This window comes from Capricornis sumatraensis, chromosome 3, assembly GCF_032405125.1.
Source record: "Capricornis sumatraensis isolate serow.1 chromosome 3, serow.2, whole genome shotgun sequence".
NCBI classification, from domain to species: Eukaryota; Metazoa; Chordata; class Mammalia; order Artiodactyla; family Bovidae; genus Capricornis; species Capricornis sumatraensis.
The window spans coordinates 165,454,993-165,479,568 of record NC_091071.1 but is presented as its reverse complement, the minus strand read 5'-3'; the positions used below and the strand labels follow the sequence as shown (position 1 = coordinate 165,479,568).

The window sequence follows — 24,576 nt, the reverse complement described above, 5'->3', positions numbered from 1 at the left end:
AATTTGCAGACAGTCCGGGCAGCCCCGGAAAGAGGGAAAAAGTGCAGCTTGTTACCTGCAGTTTCTCAAAGACTTTCTTCTTGGGCTTCAGCTCTTCGTCTGGTTGGCCCTTCTCATAGCCCTTCACAAACACTCGCTCACCAGGAGCAGAGCCTGCAGGAGGGTCTAGAGGCTCAACCTTGCGGTTTACCCCTTCTCTGGAAGGACACACAGGACAATGAGACAGTGAGGCCATGGATGGCCTCCAGCCGCCGTGGAGGCCAAAGCATTGGGGCCTTTACCTCAGGGGCTCTAATAGGATTTAGGGTACCCTCAATGCCAGAGCCCCAGGAGCTCCTCACTGCTGGACCACATCTCTGGACATTACCAGCACTGGGTCAACCAGGGCTCAACTGAAATCCTGTATCAGGAGAGATTCCAAAATTTGGGCTTTTAAGGGATATGACGTAATAGCCAATGAACTGGGTTTGAATCCTGGCTTCACCCATTACTAGTAGAGAGATTTGAGCATGCACATAGCTCTGAATCTTCAATTTCTATTTTAATACAGTTAACTTCAGGTAAGGTGCTTCATCCACGGTTCTTGTACAATAAGTAATTCCTCCATGCATCATCTTTTGGGGCGTATTCTCAGGGCCTCCACCTGGTATGTGGAAGGGCAGCATGTGGGTCACCCCCCTCTTCCTGGCCTCCCAACGCCCTCTAACCCCTGGTTCTCACTCACAAAGAAGCGCACAGGAGCATGCCTTGGGACTCAACTCCTCTCATCTTTTGGGGTTTCAGATTGCACAGCACCACCACCAGCCTGTCCTGCAGTTCCTCCTTGGGCACAAACTGCACCAGGCCGCTCACCACAGTCCGTGGCTCAGCTTCCCCCACATCAATCTTCTCCACATACAGGCTGTCTGCATCTGGGTGCTGCCACAAGAGATGTCAAGTCTTGGAGACTATCCCAGTGGAACGGATCATGGGGCCTGGTGAGTCCTCTGGCTCTAGAAAAGGGCATCCATTCCCTCCAGAGGCCCCAAGAGGAACCCTCTAGAGCTAACTCTCCAGGTCTCAGATACCAGACATGAGAAAGGGCCCCGAAGAGGCAGATTTGAGTAACATGAGGCTAATTACGTGCATTAGAGGTGAAAGGAGTCTCTAACAGAGATTAAAATGGCCTGGAGTGCCTGGGTGACCATCCTTACGGCCAAATGTGTGCTGGATCAAACCCAATCCTGGGGGGGACTGGAAGATGGGGGATGGCTACCGGCTTCACCATCTGAAATGAGAGCATCAGCAGCTCTTTCAAGGTAGTTTTGGTGGTTGGTCTAAATGGCGAAAAGCAAATAAATACTGGGAGAAAAAAAATACCCAGACCACTGGTCCTAGGACATTGGCTACAAAGCTTTCTGCCTCTGAGAAAGAGGAAGTCCTTCTTTCTCCCTTCACCATTTTCTGGGGTGGGGACAGGGAAGGACAAAGTGGCTGATCAATGATAAGGCCTGCAACTAGTCCAGACAAGCTGGGAGATACCAGGTGAGTCCATCAGACTGGATGTGATAAAAAAGTTCCTTCTGACTAACATCCGCTCTGTACTCTGAGTTCCTGGCTGTGTTTGGTTGCATAAGGTTCAGAGATGGCCAGGGGAAAAGCCTGATGCCTCAAACTAGATGCTTAGGTGCTGACTTGCAGTATGACCTAAGGGTTGTTGCTTTCCCTCCCAGGCCAGGTTTCCTCCAGATGGAAGCAGACAAACCTGACCCCTGTCTGCCTCTCCAGGATGTGGTGGAAAATGAGTACCTTGTCCACACTAATGACTTTCCCCACACGGATATCCAGCCGGGATGGGATGACCTCCTCTGGTTCTGAATTCTTGGCAGGGCCTTTGACAGCTGGCTCTGAGGATGAGAAGAACCCAAGGCTCAGAGCTCTCCTCGTTCCCACGACAGGTCAGCTGCTGATGCCCTCAAACGAGGACACAAACAGGACTTAGTGCAGAATCCCCAGAATCCACCCACTGAATTGGAACAGAGGCAGCCGCTGCTGAGAAGTACCAGATTTCACCTCTCCCCACCTCAGGTATTGGGCTGGAGGGGAGAGGAGGGGTTGGTGTAGCTTTGCCGCCATTCACACGTTCCATATATAAGTCCTGAGCCTTTTCTGGGAGGCCCCCACAAAGACGATCAATGTTAACATCTCAGCTTCGTGGCTACACGGCTGGTCGACTAAGAGCCAGTCAGGAAAACGTAGCGGGAACTGGGCGAATCTAGAGATCGGCTTCCCTAAGGAGCTGTGCAGGCACTGCCTGAGCAGCTACGTCAGCCTCAGGGTCTAACGCAACCTGTCTCCCTAACTGAAGACGTGGGTTTCGTGAAAGGACCAGAGCGTGTGCCTCACAGCAGCAATGCCAGCAGGGTATCCGCTTCAGGTGGCTCAGCGGTGAACCCACTACCAATGCAGGCGACGTGGGTTCGATCCCTGAGTCGGATGATCCCCTGGAGGAGGAAACAGCATCCCCCTCCAGGATTCTTGCCTGGGAAATCCCATGGACAGAGGAGTCTGGTGGGGCTACAGTCCATGGTGTCGCAAAAGAGTCAGTCATGACTTAGCGACTAAAACAAGAGCAAAATTGCTTCATGGTACCGACCAAACCAAATTCAAGACGACTGGAGTTTTCCATTCCAGCAGTCAATGGGGCATGACATTCCTGCATTTCAGACCCTCCTGGCTTCTTGGGACAAACGCTCCTCTGAGGCACTGACAGGCTCTCTACATGTTGCTCATGCTCTCTCATGTCAGCAGCCCCCACACACCCCCCTTCCCGGGCCCCTCCCCAGCTGGCCTTACTCTGCTTTGAGGGATCTGGGTAGGCAGCGCTGGACAGTTTCTTCAGAGCAGGGGTATTGAACTTCTCCCGGATGGGATCCAGCAACTTGTTCAGGGCAACTTCAACAGAATTCTTTAGGTCTCCAGGGTGTACAACCTGCAAGAGTGCAAGGCCGGGTGAGAGGGGCACAGGACACCTGGATCTACTAAGAAAAATGTGTGGATAGAATGCACGGCGTTTTCCCAGCAGTCTTATTCGAACCTTAAAACAACTTTGTGAAGCTGGCAGAGCAGAGAAGGGGACACAGGTTCAAAAGGTTATCTAGTTTGTCAGAGACCTAGGTCTTCTGACACTGAATTCCATACTAACTTGAGAGTTTGTAGAGGCTAAATGTTTCTGATTAGTCAAATTTCACTGTGTGTGCTAAGTCGCTCAGTTATGTCCGATTCTTTGCAACCCCATGGACTGTAGCCCGCCAGGCTCCTCTGTCCATGGGATTCTCTAGGTGAGAATACTGCAGTGGGTTTTTGTCCCCTTCTCTAGGGGATATTCCTGACCCAGGGACTGAACTCAAGTCTCTTGAGTCTCCTGCATTGGCAGGTGGGTTCTTTACCACTAGTGCCACCTGGGATGTATCAAATTCCTCCATTTACTCTCTGAGTAGTGGCATAAAGAAGGTATTATTTATATGCACGGAAACCCAGGTCATGACAGCCTGAGGGGGAGATGAGTGAGCAAGAAGGAAGAACAAAGGCTCTGGAGTTAGATCACCTGGGTGAGAGTCCCAGCTAGCTGGGTGACCTCAAACCAGGCACTTAACCTCTCTGAGCTTTGGATTCTTCACTTAAAAAAACAATGAAAATAACAATATTTGTATCTTCCAGCGTCGGAATGAGGATTAAATTACTTAACATGGGTGAAAATGATGCGTAGTGCTAGTACATGGTAGGAGCTCAGTAATTTCATTTTTTCTTCTCGTGTCCCAGGACTAGAACCTTTACATCTTACATCTGGCCCGAAAGGATCTTCTCAGGTATTCTGAAAGATGTCCCTTAGGTATGAACACATGTAATGAAACACCACCTATGTTTTGTTTGCGATGCTCCTCCTTCATTTTCTTGGGAATGGTGTTTTTGTTGTTGTCGGCCACACCATGTAGCATGTGGGATCTAGTTCCCTGACGAGGGGTTGAACCTGGTTCTAGAACCAAGTCCTAACCACTGGACCACCAGGGAAGTCCTTCCTTTTTAACAAAAGATAGGCTTTAGACCTGCACTGTCTAGTACGGTGGCCACAAGCCGGATGTAGATATTTAAATCTAAGTTAGAATTCAGTTCCTCTGTTGTCCTGGTCACATGTGGCCAGTGGCAACTGTGTCGGTGCAGATGAGAACGAGGCTACCATCACAGGCAGTGCTGCTGGTTATATTGTCAGGCTCTTTCTTCAGAAACATTTCTTCTAGTCCTTCTTTGTGAAATAAAGTGAAAGTGTTGATCACTCAGTCGTGTCTGACTCTGCGATCCCGTAGACTGCAGCCCGTCAGGCTCCTCTGTCCGTGGGGCTCTCCAGGCAAGAATACTGCAATGTGTAGCCATTCCCTTCTCCAGGGGATCTTCCCGACCCAGGGATTGAACCTGGGTCTCCTGCTTTGTAGGCAGATTCTTTACCATCTGAGCCACCAGGGAAGCCTTCTTATCATTCCCACAAAGGACTGCTCATGAGGTTGAAGAGTTGAGTGTGGGTTCCGTGCCCTGCCTCAGGCTGCAGACAGAGGGTTTCAGAGCAACAGTTGCCAAATATCCAAAAAATGGGCCTGAAGGAACCTCAGAACTCAGACGTCACTAAGTCTTTTCTTCCATTGGATGCTCAAACTCTCATATGACATTGCCTCCAGTGGTCCTCTGGCCTCCGCCTGAACACCCCAGTGATGGGGAATGAAAGGTCAGGCAAGACAGCCCTGTCCATCACCACACAACTGAGGTCATTACAAAGTTCTTCAAGCTTAAGCAAGCCTCCCTGCAGTCTGCATCTGCAGTCCTGGTTCAGCCCTGTTGCCACAGGAAGAAACCTCACCCCTAACTCAGGAGAGTCCTTGGGTTTGAGGATAGGTGAAAACATACTTGCATTCCAGTTCAACATGCCCAGTTCTTTCAGCTTGTGCTCTATGATCTGGTTTGCAACCGGTTCCCTATCATGGCATCCTTCCTCTCCCCATCAATACACTCCAGATTGTCAAATGAACATTACCAAATTTATTTTTGTGAGGTTTACTTGACAAAAAACCTCACAGAAAGTCCAACACAACCAAAATGGCCAGTGGCAACTGTGTTAGTGCAGATAAGCACATGTATCTTACCAAAGGTACTCAGAACGTCGGAGAACTGAATGATCAACTCCAAGGTCTGGACTCTACATTTCTGACGATGAGGCTAAGACCTCATGAACATTTCTGACAGCCCTGTCATACTGTTGATTCAGCCCACGTTCAGAGCCAGTTAAGACCCCCATCTCATCCACGATATAGTCATTACTCCTTTCCTTTATCATCTGGCCCTGTCTTCCTCTCCCACAGTGGCCCCCTCGCCTTGCGGACTCCAGTCAGATTCTAAACCACTTGTGAGTCCCTAGATATCACGCTGCTTCCTCTTACCATGTCTCACACAATGAATTCCCTCATGGGTTTCCTGAAGAACCCCTAATGAGTGAACAGTGTGTGAACGTTATTCCCTCCACAAAGCTTTCCCAGACAGCCAGTTAGTCACTTCCTCCCGTTCTATTTCTGGACCATGTATACATGGTACAGTAAGCAGTGAATGACATTTATTTACGTGTGATCCTCTCCTATGGACTATAGGAGCTTCACGAAGATTTAATCCTCTTTGTAATGTCAGCCCCTAGCATGGTGCCAAACACATGGGCACCTAGTAGGTCTTTTGCCAAATTGTTGAAATGAATAGTAGTCTCTCTTCTGTTCTTTTATAGTTGTGTCTCTTTTCTGAACCTTGATTTGGTACCTGAAATGCTTCATCTTGTTGGGTTTGGTCCTTCATTCCAGGTTAAGTCCTTTGGAGAGTGATTAAGACACCAACATACTAGCTTTCTGCCATTTGCTAATCTACTCCACGAACCATCTGAATCCTCATCTGAGCCATTAACAAAGTATACAGCCTTGAGATCATCATGACAGAGCCCTATGGCAGAGAGAAACTTGGTGAGACCACACGGAGAGGTTTGTCAGAATGAGTTCAGTGGGGATTATCCTCCTCTGGTATTACCTCATCAGCAAAGTCCTTTTCCAGGTCCAAGTAAGCTGTGTAAGTTTTGTTTCCACCCCATTTTTCATCTCGAAGGATCACAAACTCTGTAAGAAAAAGGATCCATGCCAACAAACTCACAATGGCGAGTCAGCATCCCTGGCCCAAACGTGTATTTGTAGTTTCTGCAATGTATTTTAAACTTAATCGTACAGTATTTTATTGTTTTTTAAATTGGATCAGTGGCAGTGTTGTACACCCAGCTAGCATCCAAGCTCAGGGGAAACAACTGTGTCTTACATATCTTTTGTATTTCTCTACTCCCCATGCCTGCCACCTTCATTTCTACCACTCATGCCCACCCTGACACCCCACTTAGAAGGTACTCTGGTAACAAACACCCAGACATCTCAATGATATCCCCACTTCAATCACACATTAACGTATGAGAAATCAGAGCAGAGAATCAGAGAAGCCAGTCTCTGGAGGAAGAGTATGAGAAGCCACAGGGATGACCCAGCCTAAACTCTGAGAAGAAAACAGGGAGTATCTTACCAGACTTGAGGGGAAAGAGGACATGTCTGATGAAGGCCAGAACGCCGTTGTTCTCCACATTCCCTGGCTCACAGAAGGCCTTCTTCAGTTTTTTCTTTACATCCTCTTTCCGATCAAGCAGATCAATCTTGGACTCCTAGAAGCCAGGGAGGAGAGGAGGACCTCTTGTGGTTGAAAATGAGAATATGCTCAACTCATCTGTATTTTAATTTTTTGGACAAAGATGTAAACATTAAATGACTTTAATAATAGCAGAATTAATTGGAGTCAAGGACCACTCACTATACTACATAAAAACATTTTAATTTTTCTCTGTTCTTCCCAGGCCTTGTTTGTAGCATACGGAATCGTTGCAAATTTATATCTAGAGAATAAATGTACTTGGGACTATATCACAAGTACTTCTGATTGGCTACCTAGTCTTCACTTGTAGATTTTATGTTGTATTATATTCCTAATTTTTAGTGATAATATAATTTATTTAGCAGTTTCTAAACTGTCAGATTTGTTCTCATCTTTACAAATTATATACAATGCTACAACGAACCTCTTTGCCTTCTCTAGGATTACTTCCTTAAGCTACCAAACACTGCTGGGCCCCAAACTGTTTTCCAACAGGCATACACCAAGTGACACTGCCATCCTCCATGTGTGAGGAGACGTTTCCCAGCAATCACCAACACCAGGTATTATTTAGAGCCTTTGTCTTTTATAGGGCAACAGGCTTTGTTTCTTATTTTGGAGTGAGTGAGCTCATGCTCATTTGTGTCCAGTGGTTACCAAGCTCAGTCAACACAGGACTGGATGTGAATCACCTGGGGTGCTTAAAATAACATAAACTACTGGGCCCCACCCAAAGCTAATAAATCAAAATTTCTTGGGGTCCACCCAGGCATTTGCATTTTTAAAAGCTCTCCATGTGGTTCTGATGCAGTCACGTTTTGGAACTGATGCTGGTGCTATTTCTAGGATGAAGACATGGTAAACGTGACCAAATAGGATAATCTAGAAATCAGACTTAAAGAACTAGATGAATGTCCAAAAATGACTTCAATTTGAATCAACTAGTAGGCTGTGAAAGAAAATAAGATTCCTGAGTTGTTCCCCAGAACCACTTTATCAGTGCGCCCAACACAGGGGGTGCTGGATTCAATCCCTGGTCAGGGAACTATATCCCACATGCTGCAACTGAGAGTTCGCAAGCTGTAACAAAGATCAAAGATCCCGTGTGCTGAAACTAAGACCTGGCACTGCCAAATAAATAAATATTAAAAAAAAAAAAAAGAATCTCTAAGGACAGGGCCTTACTCTACACATACTCTCTCTCTTTTATAAAAGTCCCCTAGGTGAACCCAGAAGCCAAACTTCCACATCTTTGGGTTCTACCAATTCTTCTACTCTGTGCCCTTAGTGATCAGAACAAAAGTGTACCTTCCCCAAGCAGGACTTTTAAAGGTTAAGACACCATATTTATCAAAATCATCATATTAAATACCACCGTAAGAATCAAAGTGCTAACTGGTGTCAACAAGGACCTACTGCATAGCACAGGCAACTCTTCCCAATATTCTGTAATAAGTTACGTGGGAAAAAAAATCTGAAAAAGAATGGATATATATGTAACTAAATCACTTTGCTATATACCTGAAACACAACACTGTGAATCAATTATACTCTAAAATAAGTTAAAAACTAACTAAATAAAAAATATGTTACTTGGTGAAATGCAACTGTAGCCTTCTCATTAATAAGGCTGAACTTTGTCATAACTGTATGGCTGAAGAAACTACTTTTGCTTGTACTTCTTATTAGTAGCAGTAAAACTTAAAATTATAATTGGATCCCATCAGGACTGCTTCAATACTCAAGAACCACTGGAATTAACTGGATAACTTAAGATTTCTTATAGCTTAAATATTTGTGCATTTTAGTTAGCCATGTTACTTTTCTTTCTAGTCCTCAATTTCTTCATCTTTTGCTAAAGATTTCTCAACTCAAGTCAGAGCTCGTAACCTACCTCTTCTGAAGAGCTCATTTTGCTGCCAGTTAATCCTGGAACCATAGGATTCATCAGATGGATTCGTTTTGAGTAACCAAGTGCAGGGAGGTACTAAGGAGTTAGAGAGAAACACACAAAAGCAGATGTTAGTATAAATTCCTCCCCAGTGCTCCAATCTCATCTAACCTGGCCCGTCACTTAACAGTTTGATATATGCCTTCCAATCTTTTTTTCTACTGAATATATAACTTTTGAATGGTTATCATAATATGAACAAAGCTTTTTTCCCCTATTGTCTATTAGTATTACATGATGAACCTATTGGACTTACTCTACCCACCATAAACAACTCTATTAGATAGCAACCAGTGTAGGGTTACAAATCAGGCGAGTAGGGAAGCGAGGTGACCCCATACCCACCCTGGCTTTCTCTTTGAGGGCATTTTTGTTTTCAAACTGAGTGCTGAGAAAAAGAGACCAAGCAGAGAGAAGCAGTCTTGACTAAGCAGAGGAGACAGAGGATGTAAGGAGGCTAAGGATTTGGAAAGGGTTCCAGAGTGAAGAGGCCCTCCAAAAATCCCAAAGTGCTCCAATGCTTTCTTTTAAAAAAATTTATTTATTTTCGACTGTAGTGGGTCTTTGTTGCTGCAGGCAGGCCTTCTCTAGTTGCAACAAGTGGGGGCTCCTTTGTGTTGTGATGCAAGGGGCTCTCACTGGGGTGGCTTCTCTTGCTGTGGAGCACAAGCTCTGGGTTCCTGGGCTTCAGCAGCTGCAGTGCATGGGCTTGGGGCTTGTGGCTCACAGACTTAGTTGCTCCACAGCATGTGGGACCTTCCCAGACCAGGGATCAAACCAGCATCCCTTGCATTACAAGACAGATTCTTAACCAGTGGACCACCAGGGAAGCCCCTCCATTGCTTCTTTAATTGAATCACAACTGTGCCAGAATTCAGAGAGACATAGGGAAGCCCAGCAGAGAACAGGCTCTGGGAGGTTGGAGACTTGAGCAAATTTTGGGGGCTGCACAGTGCTGGGGAGGGAGAAGTTGAAGTTTAGGTTCAATCAAAGCACAGAGGGCTTTGTGAATACCCTGAGGTTTCATTTCAGTTTGAGACCCCAGAAAGGCCACATCCTAAGATAAGGTTTACCTCACAGGAGTAAGGTAGACCTATTCTACAAAGCCTAAAATCCACCCTTGACAGGATCAAAGTGATGAGTCAGTAATTTAATAGCCTACAAAAAACACAGCACTGAGAGCAGCCACAGCACATTTATGGTGTCCCTGATACAATAAAAAAGTACAAGCAACGGGAAGCAGAAAAAAAGTGACTGACAGACAAGAGGAAACAGGCAATAAAACCAGACACAGAAACAATCCAGATACTAGAACAAGCAGATCAGGATGTCAGAATAACTGTAATTGGTGTATTAAAAGAAATGAAGGAAAAGATGACTGAAATGGATAAAAGATGGAGAAATATAAAAAAGAACTGGCATCTATTAAAAAAAAACACAAATGGAAGTTCTAAAATGGCACAGTACAATAGTGGATGGATTCAACAAAAGACAGGATTAATGAACATGAAGAAAAGTCAACAGGTAATATTCAGCTAAAACACAGAGGAACAAAAAAGGGGATACAGGTTCAGAGTTAGATCTCTGGATGGAAAACCAATGTCCCGCATGCCCCGGGGCATAACTACTGAGCCCACCTACCACAGCAAAGATCCACATGTTTAAACTGAGACCCAGTGTGCGTGTGTGCATGCTTAGTCTCTGCAGTCATGTTCAACTCTTTCCAGTCCTATGGACTGTAGCTTGCCAGGCTCCGCCCTCAGTCCATGGGATTCTCCAGGCAAGAGTACTGAAGTGGGCTGCCATGCCCTCCTCCAGGGAAACTTCCTGACCCAGGGACTGAACCTGCGTCTTCTGTATTACAGGCAGATTCTTTACTGCTGAGCCACCAGGGAGGCCCACAAGACCCAATACAGCCAAATAAATAAATATTCTTTAAAAACCTACCAAACAACAAAAAAAGACAGTTAAAAAAAAAAAAGATGTTCTCAGATAAAAAGAAAGCTGTAAGAACTCCTTACTGACACCTGCATTGCAGACACAAAACACAAAGGAAGCTTCAGGCTGAAGGAAACTAATCTCGGATGGAAGCACAAAACTGAAAGAAGGAATCAATAGTATCAGAAAGGGTGGTGGTGGTTGTTTAGTCGCTAAGTCATGTCTGACTTTCAGGACCCCAAGGACTGTAGCCCATCACGCGCCTCTGTTCATGGGACTTCCCAGGCAAGAATACTGAAGAGGGTTGCCATTTCCTTCTCCAGGGGATCTTCGTGACCCAGGGATCAAGCCAGTGTCTCCTGCATTGGCAGGTGGGTTCTTTACCTGGCTAAGCCACCAGGGAAGCCCATCAGGAAGGGTAAGCGGTGGTAAATATACATGAAAATTGACTGCTTAGAAAACCAGTATAAACAGGTCTTTGGGATTTAAAATATACGTAAAACTAAAATATATGACAACAGCACAAAGGGCAGGAGGGCATTAAATAAGGTAAAACTGTTGTAGGTTCTTGCATTGTTGGGAAGTGGTAAAAACATCTATCTCTAGGACAGGGCTGGGCAAAACTTTTCTGTAAAAGGTCAGATAGTAAATATTTTAGGCTTGCTGGGTGATATATAGTCTCTATTGCAGATCTTTTTTCATTTTTTTACAACCCTAAGAAAAAATACAAAAACCGTTCTTAAAGCTTCTAAGTCATACAAAAACAGGCCATCAGCTGTATCTGTTAGAATAATAAAAGGTTCAATTAAAAAGTAAGCCAACTATACTTCATAAAATATATATATTAAAAATACATATATATTAAGAAAAAGATAAAGTCAAGGAGAAGAAAAAAATATTCTTAGAGAGAAAATATATATTTGTATACACACACACACACATCTATTTTTTACATGGCTGACTTCTAACAATATGCTAATTTATTGTGTGTGTGTGTATATATATATGCATGCTGCTGCTGCTGCTGCTGCTGCTAAGTTGCTTCAGTTGTTTCCGACTCTTTGTGACTCCATGGCCTGTAGCCCACCAGGCTCATCTGTCTATGGGATTCTCCAGGCAAGAAGACTGGAGTGGGCTTCCATCCCTTCCTCCAGGGGACTCTCTCTCTCCCTCTCTTTCTCTCTCTCTCTCTCTCTCTATATATATATATACATATATATAATTTCTTTACAAGGATAAAACTTCTTGTTGTTTCTATGCTAAGTGCCTTGCATACTTACATGTACTAGTTACTATAACACTGCTTTGTTTTGTATTTTGCTACAATTAAAACCCCTTTTTCTTCTTTAAAAAAAATTTAAGAGATAAAATGGAATAGAAAATACCTCAATAATAGTAAAAACCTTACACTGTAAACATTTCCCCATTTATTAAATATATCCAAAAACCATTTTAAAAATGTTATATAGGGACTTCCTTGGTGGTCTAGCGGCTGAGACAGTACACTCCCAATTCAGAAGACCCAGGTTCAATCCCTAGTCAGGGAACTAGACCCCACATGCTGTAGCTAAGACCCAGCACAGTCAAATAAATAAATAAATAAACTATTTTTAAAAATGTTATGTTATATCCCACTGGAGGATTTATCTTAATGTATTTAACTAATCCCTTGCCACTGAATACTAATTTATTTCTAAGTTGTGCTCTAAATTGTGGTGTGAGCGCTCAGTAGTGTCCGACTCTTTCCAACCTCATGGACTGTAGCCCACCAAGCTCCTCTGTACATGGAATTGTCCAGGCAAGAATACTGGAGTGGGCTTTAAATTGATAACATGATAAATACTTCCATACAGAACTCAAGTTGCACTTTTATTTCTTTAATTAAAAAATTTTAGAATTCTGGCCACTTGGCATGGCTTGCACGATCTCAGTTCCCCAACCAGGGATTAAACCTGGGCCCCAGCAGTGGAAGTGCCAAATCCTAACCACCAGGGAACTCCCAAGCTATACATTCCCCCCATCTTGCTACTCCAACCAAGTTGCACTTTAAAAATTATTTCCTGAGGACCCATTTGTGTAATTATTATTAGGACAAAGTGTAGAAACATTTCAGAGGCATCAAATCACCCATCCGGAATTTACATTTTCACTGGCAGTATTTTCTGCACTCCCTTGCCAACATGAGGTTTTGAGAAGCTTTCAAAAATACCAACCACTTCTCAAAAGCCCTTTTCAACTTATTCAAGTTATTTCCCAGAAAGGAACCATTAGGGGTTTGTGCTGATTTCCTCTTCTAAACCCCGTGAAACCTCATTGCAGAGAGGAGTGGTTTATGTAAGATTCAGAGAAATATGGACCAAATGCTCTGGGAAAGAACAATAGTTCTATCTGGTGGTGCCTTTCCCTGGAAACGAGCTATTAGGCAAAAAGCAAAAAACAAAAAAAGGCGGGGGCGGTGTGGTGAATAAAAGAAGAAGAAAATCCAGCAGGCCTGAGGGCAGCTTCTTGGTGGCAGCAAGAGTACAGGCTTTTTAGTCAGACAGACCTGAACGCTAGTTCCTGCTCAGTCACTAACTGTGTGATACTGGACAGCTTTTTTATTCTCTGTGCTCAGTTTTCTTATCTGCAAAATAAGGAGAATAATACCTACCATACCATATGATTGCGGGGACTGGCACATCCAAGAAACTCTAATGTGGACTTCGCTGGTGTTCCAGAGGTTAAGAATTTGCCGTCCAATGCGGCAGGTGGGTTTGATCCCTAATTGGGAAACCAAGATCCCACATGCTGCAGGGCAAATAAGCCTGTGAGATGCAACCACTGAGCCCACATGCCACAACCAGAGAGCCCACGTGCTCTGGAGCCTGCACACTGCAACGAAGATCCCACAAGCTACAGCTGAGACCCGACCCAGATAAAAACATAAAACAAAATAAAGAGAAACAAAGAAAGAAACTCTAATGTATACCTCTGCGACTCAAAAGAAAAAAGACAAGAAAGAGGACGCTAACCTTCTCCGCAAAGGTGAAAATCTTTCTCTGATCAACGCCTCCAAACTGGGCATCCACTTTCAAATATTCTTCATCCAAGGCCTGTGGGAAGAAACACGCGAGCATGAACTCCTACTGTATTTCTTCTACATGGGTCTAAGAAATCAGAAACTTTTGAAAACCATTAGAATTTTCAGAAAGTAAACCAGGCAGCAAATAAGCAGCACTCAGTCTTCCTGCTGGCTTCAAGAGCTGGACACACATTTGCTGAGTGCCTGCTGTGAACTCCACTCCATGTGGATACTACAGGGTAAAAAAATAAGAAGAGTCTCTGCTCTCAGGAAGCTCACGATCCTGTAGGGAAGGGAAGGAAAGGAAAAAGATGAAACTATATAAAAGACACTTACTCTTTGGAAGGAAAGTTATGGCCAACCTACATAGCATATTGAAAATCAGAGACATTACTTTGCCAACAAAGGTCCGTCTAGTCAAGGCTATGGTTTTTACAGTGGTCATGTATGGATGTGAGAGTTGGACAGTGAAGAAAGCTGAGCAAAAATTGATGCTTTTGAACTGTGGTGTCGGAGAAGACTCTTGAGAGTCCCTTGGACTGCAAGGAGATCCAACCAGTCCATTCTGAAGGCGATCAGCCGTGGGTGTTCTTTGCAAGGAATGATGCTAAAGCTGAAACTCCAGTACTCTGGCCACCTCGTGTGAAGAACTGACTCACTGGAAAAGACTCTGATGCTGGGAGGGATTGGGGGCAGGAAGAAAAGGGGACAACAGAGGATGAGATGGCTGGATGGCATCACCGACTCGATGGATCTGAGTCTGAGTGTACTCTGGGAGTTGGTGATGGACAGGGAGGCCTGGAGTGCTGTGACTCATGGGGTCGCAAAGAGTCAGACACGACTGAGCAACTGAACTGAACTGATACTCACATCAAAGGTACCCAATTAATGAGGCAGCCTGCGACAAGTGTCAAATAACTGGCATTAAGAAGCAAGTGCTGTGAAAGCGCAGAAAAAAGGGGCAAGACTGAATTAGTAAATAAACAGTTACTATCACTTATTACATGCCAGGCCTAGTGCCAACCCTGTGGATGTGAGTCAGACTGAGACCCATATTCTACCTTCATGAAGTCAATTAACTAGCTGGGGGGAAAGACACATAAACAGGTCATTTCAATACAGCATGCCAAGGGCTAACTTACATGTTCATTTAAGGAACATGTTAACACAAAGAAATGTTTATCTCTATCTGTTCAGCCTAGTGGTGGTGAAGGCTTCCTAGAATCAGACTGTGGGCTGAGATTGTTTCTGAATAACATATAGATGTTTTTCACCAAGGAGAGGAAACAGAATGTGAAAGGCACAGGGGTGTGAAATATTTAGGGAAACTATGACTAAGTCAGTCTGAAAAAGCATAAACTCCAAGGCATGTGGGAAGTGGTGAGTGATGAGGTTAGAAAAGTTGGTCAGGACACTGAATGTCATGTGAGGCTACCTAGCATCATCCTGGCCACTGAAAGATTTTAAGGAGAGAAGAAGCACAATTCATGTACTACAGAAAATCACACCAGTGAGATGGCAGAATGCAGAGCCGTGGCCTGAGGGCTGAAGACAAAGAACAGCTAGAAAGCTGCTGTGAGAGTCCAGGTAAGAAATAACAATGAACGAAGTTGGTGAGGGGGCTTCCCTTGTGGCTCAGCTGATAAAGAATCCGCCTGCAACGCAGGAGACCTGGGTTTGATCCCTGGGTTGGGAAGATCCCCTGGAGAAGGGAAAGGCTATCTACTTCAGTATTCTGCCCTGGAGAATTCCATGGGCTGTATAGTCCACAGAGTCGCAAAGAGTCAGACACGACGGACTGACTTTCACTTTCAAGTTGGTGGGGATGTAGAGCAAGAATGAATTCAGGAGATTTTTAAGAAGTAGGATTAATAAAATTTAGTGTCCGATTGGATGTGGGGGGAAGAGGAAGGAGAGGAAGAGAAAGGTAAGCAAACAGGACGCAGAACAGCACTGTCTAATAGAACTTTTGGTGAGGGTGAATATGTTCCACACCTGTGCTGTCCAACAGGTTAGCCTCTAGCCACACGTGGCTTGTGAGCAACCTAAAATATAGCCAGTAGAGCTGGAAAACTAGAATTTTAATTACTTCAGTAGCCACATATGACTATGACAAGAGGCCACCGTAACGGACAGTACAGATCAAGAGTTCCTGAACAAGAGAAGACTTGATTTTCTTTCAAATCTAAAAAAAATTATTTATTTTTAAAATTTTAATGTTATTTCATTACAGTTTAGTTGATTTACAATGTATATTAGTTTCTGACATATAGCAAAGTGATTCAGTTTTACATATATATACATATATTCTTTCTCAGATTCTTTTCCATTATAGTTTATTACTAGATATTGAATATAGTTCCCTGGGCTAGAGTAGGACCTTGTTTATTTTATATACAGTAGTTTGTATGACTTGATTTTCTTATATCAAACATTAGAGAAATATACAAGGGAAAAGAAAAGTCTATCGACATTTTCATCCCACCTTCCTGAGCTAATAACCAGTATCAATAGCTTGGTTTGAATTTTTCCATGTTTTCTCCATGCTCATACAAAAATGCACACACATGAAATATGATGTTTGTTTTGCTTAATGGGAAACAAGATCATGCCTAAAATTTATTTTCACTCATCACTCTGAAATTAATGTTCTTCAATTAAGGGATCGTGATTACTGTAAAGAAGCTATGTGAGATGAGAAGCGTTTTAAAGGACAGAGAGGTAGGGGAAAAAGTCAGAGTGGTCCAGAAGTCTGGGGGAGGGGCTGTGGGGGGAAGGAAGGCCTCCGGCAAGGTGAAGGAACAGCCAGGACACTGGTCTAACTGGGGCTGAGAGAGAGGTTTGTGACTAGTAGTTAGGATCAGAGCAGAAAAGGTCATAGGTGACTCCATCCCTCCCATACCTGCAGCCCCGGGTACAGCAGGCCACTCAGCAGAGGGTGCTCCACTTGCTTTACCACCTCAGCTCCAGCTTTCTTGGCATCGTGCTGTGTGACCACAGAAGAGAGGCGGTAGACATCTAGCGTGTACTCTCTGAGAGGAGACAAGAGGAGACAGCTCGAAGACGGGGCTCAGGTCTCAATGCAACCCTAAAAGTGTGTTGTTAATTCACTCTCCTGATCTTAAGACATTCAGAAAGAATCAATTCAGTTCAGTCGCTCAGTTGTGTCTGACTCTGTGACCCCGTGGACTGCAGCACGCCAGGCTTCCCTGTCCTTCAACAACTCCCGGAGCTTGCTCAAACTCAAGTCCATTGAGTCGGTGATGCCATCCGACCATCTCTGCCTGCTAGTTTCTAAATGTAAGCAGTCCATCCTCTCCTGAAAATACGACTTAATTTTTATATTTTTCCTTTTTAAAAATGGATTTAAATTAATCTTTAATCTTTCTCTTTGCTTAAGTTCTAAAACAGGGCTTCTCCACCATACCCCTCTACTTTCTTCTTCTGGATGCCTATTAAATAAACGCCAGAATTTCTCAGTCTATCGTCATCTTTTTTTTTTTTTTTTAACTTAAATACATGTAAGGAATAATGAACAATATTATGACTAGATTGCCCATCACTCAGTTTAAGAAAAGGGACCTAGGGAATTCCTTGGTGGTCCAGTGGTTAAGACTCCACACTTCCAGGTTAAGACTCCACAACCAGGTTCTATCCCTGGTTGAGGAACTTAGATCCCACATGTAGAGCCGAAAAAAAAAAAAAGACTTAATTACTTCTCAGGCTCCCGTGCACTCCTCCACAATCCTACTTCTTCCTTCTCCAGAGTAACCATTAGCCTGAACTTCTGTATTTCTGTCCTGTTTTATAGTATGTTTCTATCTCTAAACAATGTGCTATAAATATTCTTACACATGTATCCTGGTACATATGTGCAAGTTCCTTTATATATGCTTAGGACTAGAATTTCTGTGTGACAAGGGATTTGCATCTTGAACTTCAGTTCAAGATAATGTCAAACTATTTTCCAAAGTGGCTTTTAATCCATTTTATTACTTAATAAAGTTTTGCCATTAAAATATTATTTATTTATATTAAAAAATTACTTATTTCTGGTTGCACTGGGTCTTTGTTGCCGCTTGTGGGCTTTCCCTAGTGGAGTGCGGGCTGCTCATTGCAGTGGTTTTTCTTGTTGCAGCTTGCAGGCTCTAGGGAGCTTGGGTTTCAGTACTCGTGGCTCAAGGGCCCTAGAGTGTGCAGGCTCAGTAGTCATGGTGCATAGGCTTAGATACCCCGAGGCATGTGGAATCTTCCTGGACCAGGGATCAAGCTAATGTCCTTTGCATTGGCAGCTAGACACTTAACCACTGGAGTACAAGTGAAGCCCAATTTCTGACAACTGGTTTTGCAGTTTTTGACATATAATACTCCTTTGCCACTTATATATGTTATAAATATCTTCTCCTAGTAGGTGGCTTGTCTTTTTATCTTACTTTTGATGTAGTGGAGGTTTTGATTGTAGTAAAGGTGAATCCATCAATCTTTTCCTGTGATTTGTGTTTTTGGTATGTCTTGTTTAATTCTCCCTAACCCACAATCAGAGGACAGTCTTACTCTATGTAGTCTTTTAAATGTTTTATAGTTTGGCCTTAACAGTTAAATCTTTAATCCACTTGGAATGAAGGGATCATTTTCTCCCCCAATATGGATAGCTAAAAATCTCTGCATCATTTTTTTCTTAAAAAGTTTATTCTTGCTCTGCTGACCTATACTTCCAGCTCTGTCACATATCAAGTTTCCATATTTGTGAGGATCTATTTCTGAACACTCTTTCAGTTGTTTATGTTTATTCTGTTCCAGTTGTTTATCCTATCTCCATGCTATATAAATAACAAAGGACTTGGCATCTAGAGAACACAAAGAACTTTATAAAAAAAAGTGAAAAAAAAAAAATGGGCCAAGACACTTGCATAGATACTTGACGGACAGAAAAGGAAATACAAATGGCAAACAAAACTTGAAAATAATTTTTTTCAATAAATATTTTCAGATATTTTGCCCTTACACTTGAATGGTGGTTGGCGTAGGCACAGATTTTTAGGATGGAAATCCCTTTCCTTCAGAATTTTAATGGCTCTGTTTCATCCCCTTTTAGTTTTCAGTGTCCCTTTGGAGAAGTGCAGAACCATTATGATTGCTGTTATTTTGTATGTGACTTTTGTCTCCTTGGAAATCTGCATGTACTTTTTTGTTCCCAGTGCTTTAAAATTTCAAAATACGGCACTTCAGTGTAGGTTTATTTTCATTCATTGTATCAGGCACTCAATGAGCCCTTTCAGTCTGGAAATTCATGTCTTTTAATTGTCCTTACATGGTTTCATCAACGACTTCCTTCCCTCTGACTTGGTTTTTCGTTTAAATATTGTGCCTCTTGGCTCTAGTTTTACCTTTCCCTTTTTTCCCACTGTGGTCTGTGAGGCCACGAAAACTACAATTCAAGTACATACAATTCAAGGAGTTTCCTCAAGGTACGTGTAGTCTTCAGTGTTCCTCTTATCATCTTTTATAGATTTTAAGACATTTATTTAAACATTTAGCATCTCTGAAACCTAGATGACTATTAAAAATTAAGGCACATTAGATTAATCAGCAGCATTTAAAATACATCTTAGATTAACTGAATATAAACCTCTTTGTACTCCCACTTTCACTTGGTTCCCGGCCACTGAGTATTCTTGACCACTGAGTATTCTCGATTGAGTTGAACACGTGTGTTGGTTGCTCAGCTGTGTCTCTCTGAGACACCATGGACTGACTGAATACCAGAGCTGGGGCTTCCCAGGTGGCGCTAGTGGTAAAGAACCTGCCTGCTAAAGCAGGAGACCCAGGTTCGATCCCTGGGATGGGAAGATCCCCTGGAGAAGGAAATGGCAACCTGCTGCAGTATTCTTGCCTGGAGGATCCCATGGAGGTAGGAGCCTGGCAGGCTACAGTCCATGGGGTTGAAAACAGTCGAACACGACTGAAGTGACTTTGCACACACACATGCATGCATGTCTCTTGTTACCAGATTAAACTGTGATTTAAAAAAAAGAATACTGGGTAGCCATTCCCTTTTCCAGGGGATCTTCCCAACCCAGGGATTGAATCCGGGTCTCCTGCCTTGCAGGCAGATTTTTTTATTGTCTGAGCCATGAGGGAAGCCCATATTTGAGCAATTAGAAGCCTTAAAAAATATCTTATCCAGCATTAAAAAAAACACTTTTCAGCAGGAAGGTTGATCAGAGTACCTAGTCTGTCAGATTGCTGGAAACAAAAGTTCTTATCTATAACTTAAGCATGCTTAAAGCTTTTTTGTTCATCTCTGAGCTGCATTCTAGGTGAATTTTCTAGTACAGGCAGACCTCATTTCACTGCACTTTACTTTATTGTGCCTCAGATACGGTATTTGTTAGAAATCGAAGGGTATCTTCTGTGGCAACCGTTCTGTGCATGAAGCAAGTCTATTGGTGCCATTTTTCCAACAGTGTTTGTTCCTTTCATGTCTGTGTCGCATTTTGGTTAACTCTTGCAATATCTCAAACTTCTTCATTATTGTCATACGTGATCTTTCATGTTACAGGCATATCTTGGGGATACTGTGGGTTCAGTTCCAGATGACCACAAGGAAATGAAAATTGCAATAAAGTCAGTCATATAAAGTTTTGGTTCCCTAGTGCATATTGAAAAGCAGAGACATTACTTTGCCAACAAAGGTCCGTCTAGTCAAGGCTATGGTTTTTCCAGTGGTCATGTATGGATGCGAGAGTTGGACTGTGAAGAAAGCTGAGCACTGAAGAATTGATGCTTTTGAACTGTGGTGTTGGAGAAGACTCTTGAGAGTCCCTTGGACTGCAAGGAGATCCAACCAGTCCATTCTAAAGGAGATCAGCCCTGGGTGTTCTTTGGAAGGAATGATGCTGAATAAAGCTGAAACTCCAATGCTTTGGCCACCTTATGCAAAGAGTTGACTCATTGGAAAAGACTGATGCTGGGAGGGATTGGGGGCAGGAGGAAAAGGGGACGACAGAGGAAGAGATGGCTGGATGGCATCACTGACTTGATGGACTGAGTTTGAGTGAACTCTGGGAGTTGGTGATGGACAGGGAGGCCTGGTGTGCTGTGATTCATGGGGTCACAAAGAGTCGGACATGACTGAGTGACTGAACTGAACTGAACTGAGTGCACATTCAAGTTATATTTATACTATGTTGATGGAGGAGCCTAGTAGGCTGCAGTCCATGGGGTCGCTAAGAGTCGGACACGACTGAGCGACTTCACTTTCACTTTTCACTTTCATGCATTGGAGAAGACAATGGCAACCCACTCCAGTGTTCTTGCCTGGAGAATCCCAGCGACGGGGGAGCCTGGTGGGCTGCCATCTATGGGGTAGCACAGAGTCAGACACGACGGAAGCGACTTAGCAGCAGCAGCATTCTATTAAGTGTGCAATAGCATTATGCCTAAAAACTCTACATACCTGAAAAATAAAATGTACATGCCTTAGTAAATACATGCTAAAAAATGCTAACCATCATCTGAGCCTTCATCAAACTATAATTTATTTGCGATAGTAACAGCAATAGGGGTTTTGCTAACTTCAGACCTCATGAGGTTTAAGAGAAAAGAAGCCATAACATTAAAGTGCAAGGTGAAGAAGCAGGTGCTGATACAGAAGCTGCAGCAAGTCATCTAGAAGACCTAGCTAAGAAAATTAATGATGGTGCCTCCATCAAACAACAGGTTTTCAGCGTAGACAAAACACCTTATATTGGAAGAAGATGCCATCTAGGACTTTCATAGCTAGAGAAAAGTCAGTGCCAGACTGCAAAGCTTCAAGGACAAGCTGACTGTCTTGTTAGGGGGGATACAGCTAGCAACTTTACGTTGAACCTAGTGCTCATTCATCATTTCAACAATCCAAGGCCCTTCAGAATTATGTTAAATCTATTTTGTCTGTGCTCTATAAATGGAACAACAAAACCTGGATGAAAGCACATCTGTTTACAACATGGTTTACCGAAAATTTTAAGCCCACACCATCCTTATGGCAGAAAGTGAAGATGAACTGAAGAGTTTCTTGATGAAGGTGAAAGAGGAGAGTGAAAAAGCTGGCTTAAAACTCAACATTCAAAACACCAAGATCATGGCATCTGGTCCCACCATTTCATGGCAAATGGGGAGATAATGACGGACTTTATTTTCTTGGCTCCAAAATCACTGCAGATGGTGACTGCAGCCATGAAATTAAAAGACGCTTGCTCCTTGGAAGAAAAGCTACGGCAAACCTAGGCAGCATATTAAAAAGCATGGACGTTATTTTGTAGACAAAGGTCTGTATGGTCAAAGCCATGGTTTTTCCAGTAGTCATGTATGGATGTGAGAGCTGGACCATAAAGAAGGCTGGGCTCTGAAGAATTGAGGCTTTTGAACTGTGGTGTTGGAGAAGACTCTTGAGAGTCCCTTGGACTGCAAGGAGATCAAACCAGTCAAGCCTAAAGGAAATCAGTCCTGAATACTCACTGGAAGGACTGATGCTGAAGCTGAAGCTCCATTCTTTGGCCACCTGATGTGAAGAACTAGGAGAGACTGAGGCAGGAGGAGTAGGGGACGACAGAAGACGAGATAGTTGGATGGTAGGATGGTATCACCGATTCAATGGACATGAGTTTGAGCAAGCTCTGGGAGATGGTGAAGGAGAGGGAAGCCTGGCATGCTGCAGTCCGTGGGGTCACAAAGAGTGGGACACAAATGAACAACAACAACTCAGAAAAAGATTCTTTTCAAAACATTACTGCTCATTGACAATACATCTGGTCATCCAAGAGCTCTGACTGAGGTGTACCATGAGATTGATGTTATTTTCATGCCTGCTACCACAATATCCATTCTGCAGTCTGTGGCTCAAACAGTAATTTCAACATTAAAGTCTCATAATTTTAGAAATGCAACAAAATTTGTCATTCATGGGAAGTGGGCAAAATATCAACATTACAAGGATTTGGAAGAAAGTGCTTCCAATTTTCACAGGTGGAAGTGAAGGGTTCAAAACTTTAGTTAAGGAAGTAACTGTAGATATAATGGAAAGAGCAAGACAACTAGAATTAGAAGTGGAGCCCAAACTGCTGCAATCTCATGATAAAACTTTAACGGACGAGGAGTTGCTTCTTATGGATAAGCAGAGAAAGTGGATTCTTGAGATAGAAACTATTCCTGGTGGAGATGCAATGGAGACTGTTGAAAAGACAACCAAAGATTTAGAATATTATATCAACTTAGTTGATAAAGCAGTGGCAGGGTTCGAGGGGACTAATTCCGACTTTGAAAGAAGTTCTACTGTGCGTAAAATGCTATCACAAGGCATCACAAATCACAGAGAAATTGTTTGTGAAAGAGTTAATTGATGTGACAAACTCCACTCTTGTCTTAAGAAATTGCCACAGTCATCCCAACCTTTGGCAACCACCACCCTGATCAGTTGCCAGTCATCAACACTGAGGAGAGACCCTCCACCAGCAAAAAGATTATGACTCACCAAGGGCTCAGATGATGGTTAGCATTTTTTAACAACACAGTATTTTTAAATTAAGGCACACACACTGCTTTTTTAGACATAATGCTATTGCACACTTAACACAACTTTTATTTACTTATTATTTTTGTCCACACTTAGTTGCAGCATTCAGAACTTCCCTGACCAGGGATCAAACCCATGCCCCCTGTAGTGGAAGCAGGGAGTATTAACCGCTGGACCACCAGGGAAGTCCAACACATATTTTCACATATTTTTATATGCACTAGGAAATCAAAATATTCATGCGACTCACTTTACTGTGACATTCCCTTTATTGAGGTGGTCTAGAACCAAACCTGCAATATCTCTGAGGTATACGCTTTATTTAAAACTCTTAACCAATAGATCTGAGTTCACATCATGGCCCTTACACTTAGTAGCTTGCATGAACTTGGGAAAGTCAAATCTGAATCCATTTCCTTATCTATGAAATAGGATAGAACAATGCTTACCTTTTAAAAAGTTGGTCTAAGGGTTTAAATGTAAAAGTGACCTTTATAGAGACACGTGGCTTATTTGAAAGAGGCAGCGGGCAGGGAGGATTACTTAAGAAACTGCAAGCTAAAAAATTAGGGCACAGGGAGTTTCCTGGTGGTCCAGTGGCTGAGACTCCGTAATCCCAATGGAGGGACCTGGGTTCGATTCCTGATCGGGGAACTGAATCCAGCATGCCACAGCTAAAGATCCTGCATGCTGCAACTAAGACCTGGCAGAGCCTAATAAACAAGCAATTTTTAAAAAATTAGAGCAAAAAATTATATGAATGCTGATGTTACAAATATGATTTTTTCTTCACATTTCTTTTATTACTATTTGCTGAGTCTGGAAGGAGAAAGGGAGGCTGCCACTTTTCCATATGCTGTGAGGTCTACAAGGCCAAGGACTTTGTTGTGGTGACTTTTATATTCCCAGCAAACAGTATGGTACCTAGGCATTTACCAGCCAGTAGATTTTTGATAGATGAATTAAAAGGACAAAGTATATACAATTTTTAATGGTTCTTAACAAGGAGAGCCCAATATCTTCGAATCCAAATTTAGAGTGCCCTGACTCCCCAGGCCTGTAACTAGCTTGAAGCACCAGACCCATGAGGAGGGTGGGAGCACTTACTTGCTGAGCTGGTAATCAGTGCCTTTGATGAACTTGAGCTTCTCCAAGGGCACCCCAATGCTCTCCAGCATTGCCTTAATCACATTCTCATAATAGCTGGTTCGAAGTTCTAGAAGTTCCCACGGAGCCTTCATGTTATCCAGGTATGCGTGCAGGTCCGCAAACAGAATTGTTACCTGGACAGAAAAGATAAAGGGGTCACCAAAATGTGAATTT

General features: G+C 43.1%; 1 protein-coding gene across 1 annotated transcript in view; it reads right to left on the bottom strand.

The window, feature by feature from the left end:
• Positions 1 to 24,576, bottom strand: part of YARS1 (tyrosyl-tRNA synthetase 1) — a 31,390-nt gene that overhangs the window by 2,019 nt on the left and 4,795 nt on the right. The window contains exons 3-12 of the mRNA XM_068967839.1: positions 24,361 to 24,536; positions 16,600 to 16,729; positions 13,648 to 13,728; positions 8,642 to 8,734; positions 6,625 to 6,760; positions 6,091 to 6,176; positions 2,836 to 2,971; positions 1,789 to 1,886; positions 725 to 918; positions 56 to 197 (exon numbers count right to left, since the gene is read on the bottom strand). Of these exons, the coding sequence (XP_068823940.1) occupies positions 56 to 197; positions 725 to 918; positions 1,789 to 1,886; positions 2,836 to 2,971; positions 6,091 to 6,176; positions 6,625 to 6,760; positions 8,642 to 8,734; positions 13,648 to 13,728; positions 16,600 to 16,729; positions 24,361 to 24,536 (1,272 nt within the window). The remainder of the gene's footprint in view (positions 1 to 55; positions 198 to 724; positions 919 to 1,788; positions 1,887 to 2,835; positions 2,972 to 6,090; positions 6,177 to 6,624; positions 6,761 to 8,641; positions 8,735 to 13,647; positions 13,729 to 16,599; positions 16,730 to 24,360; positions 24,537 to 24,576) is intronic.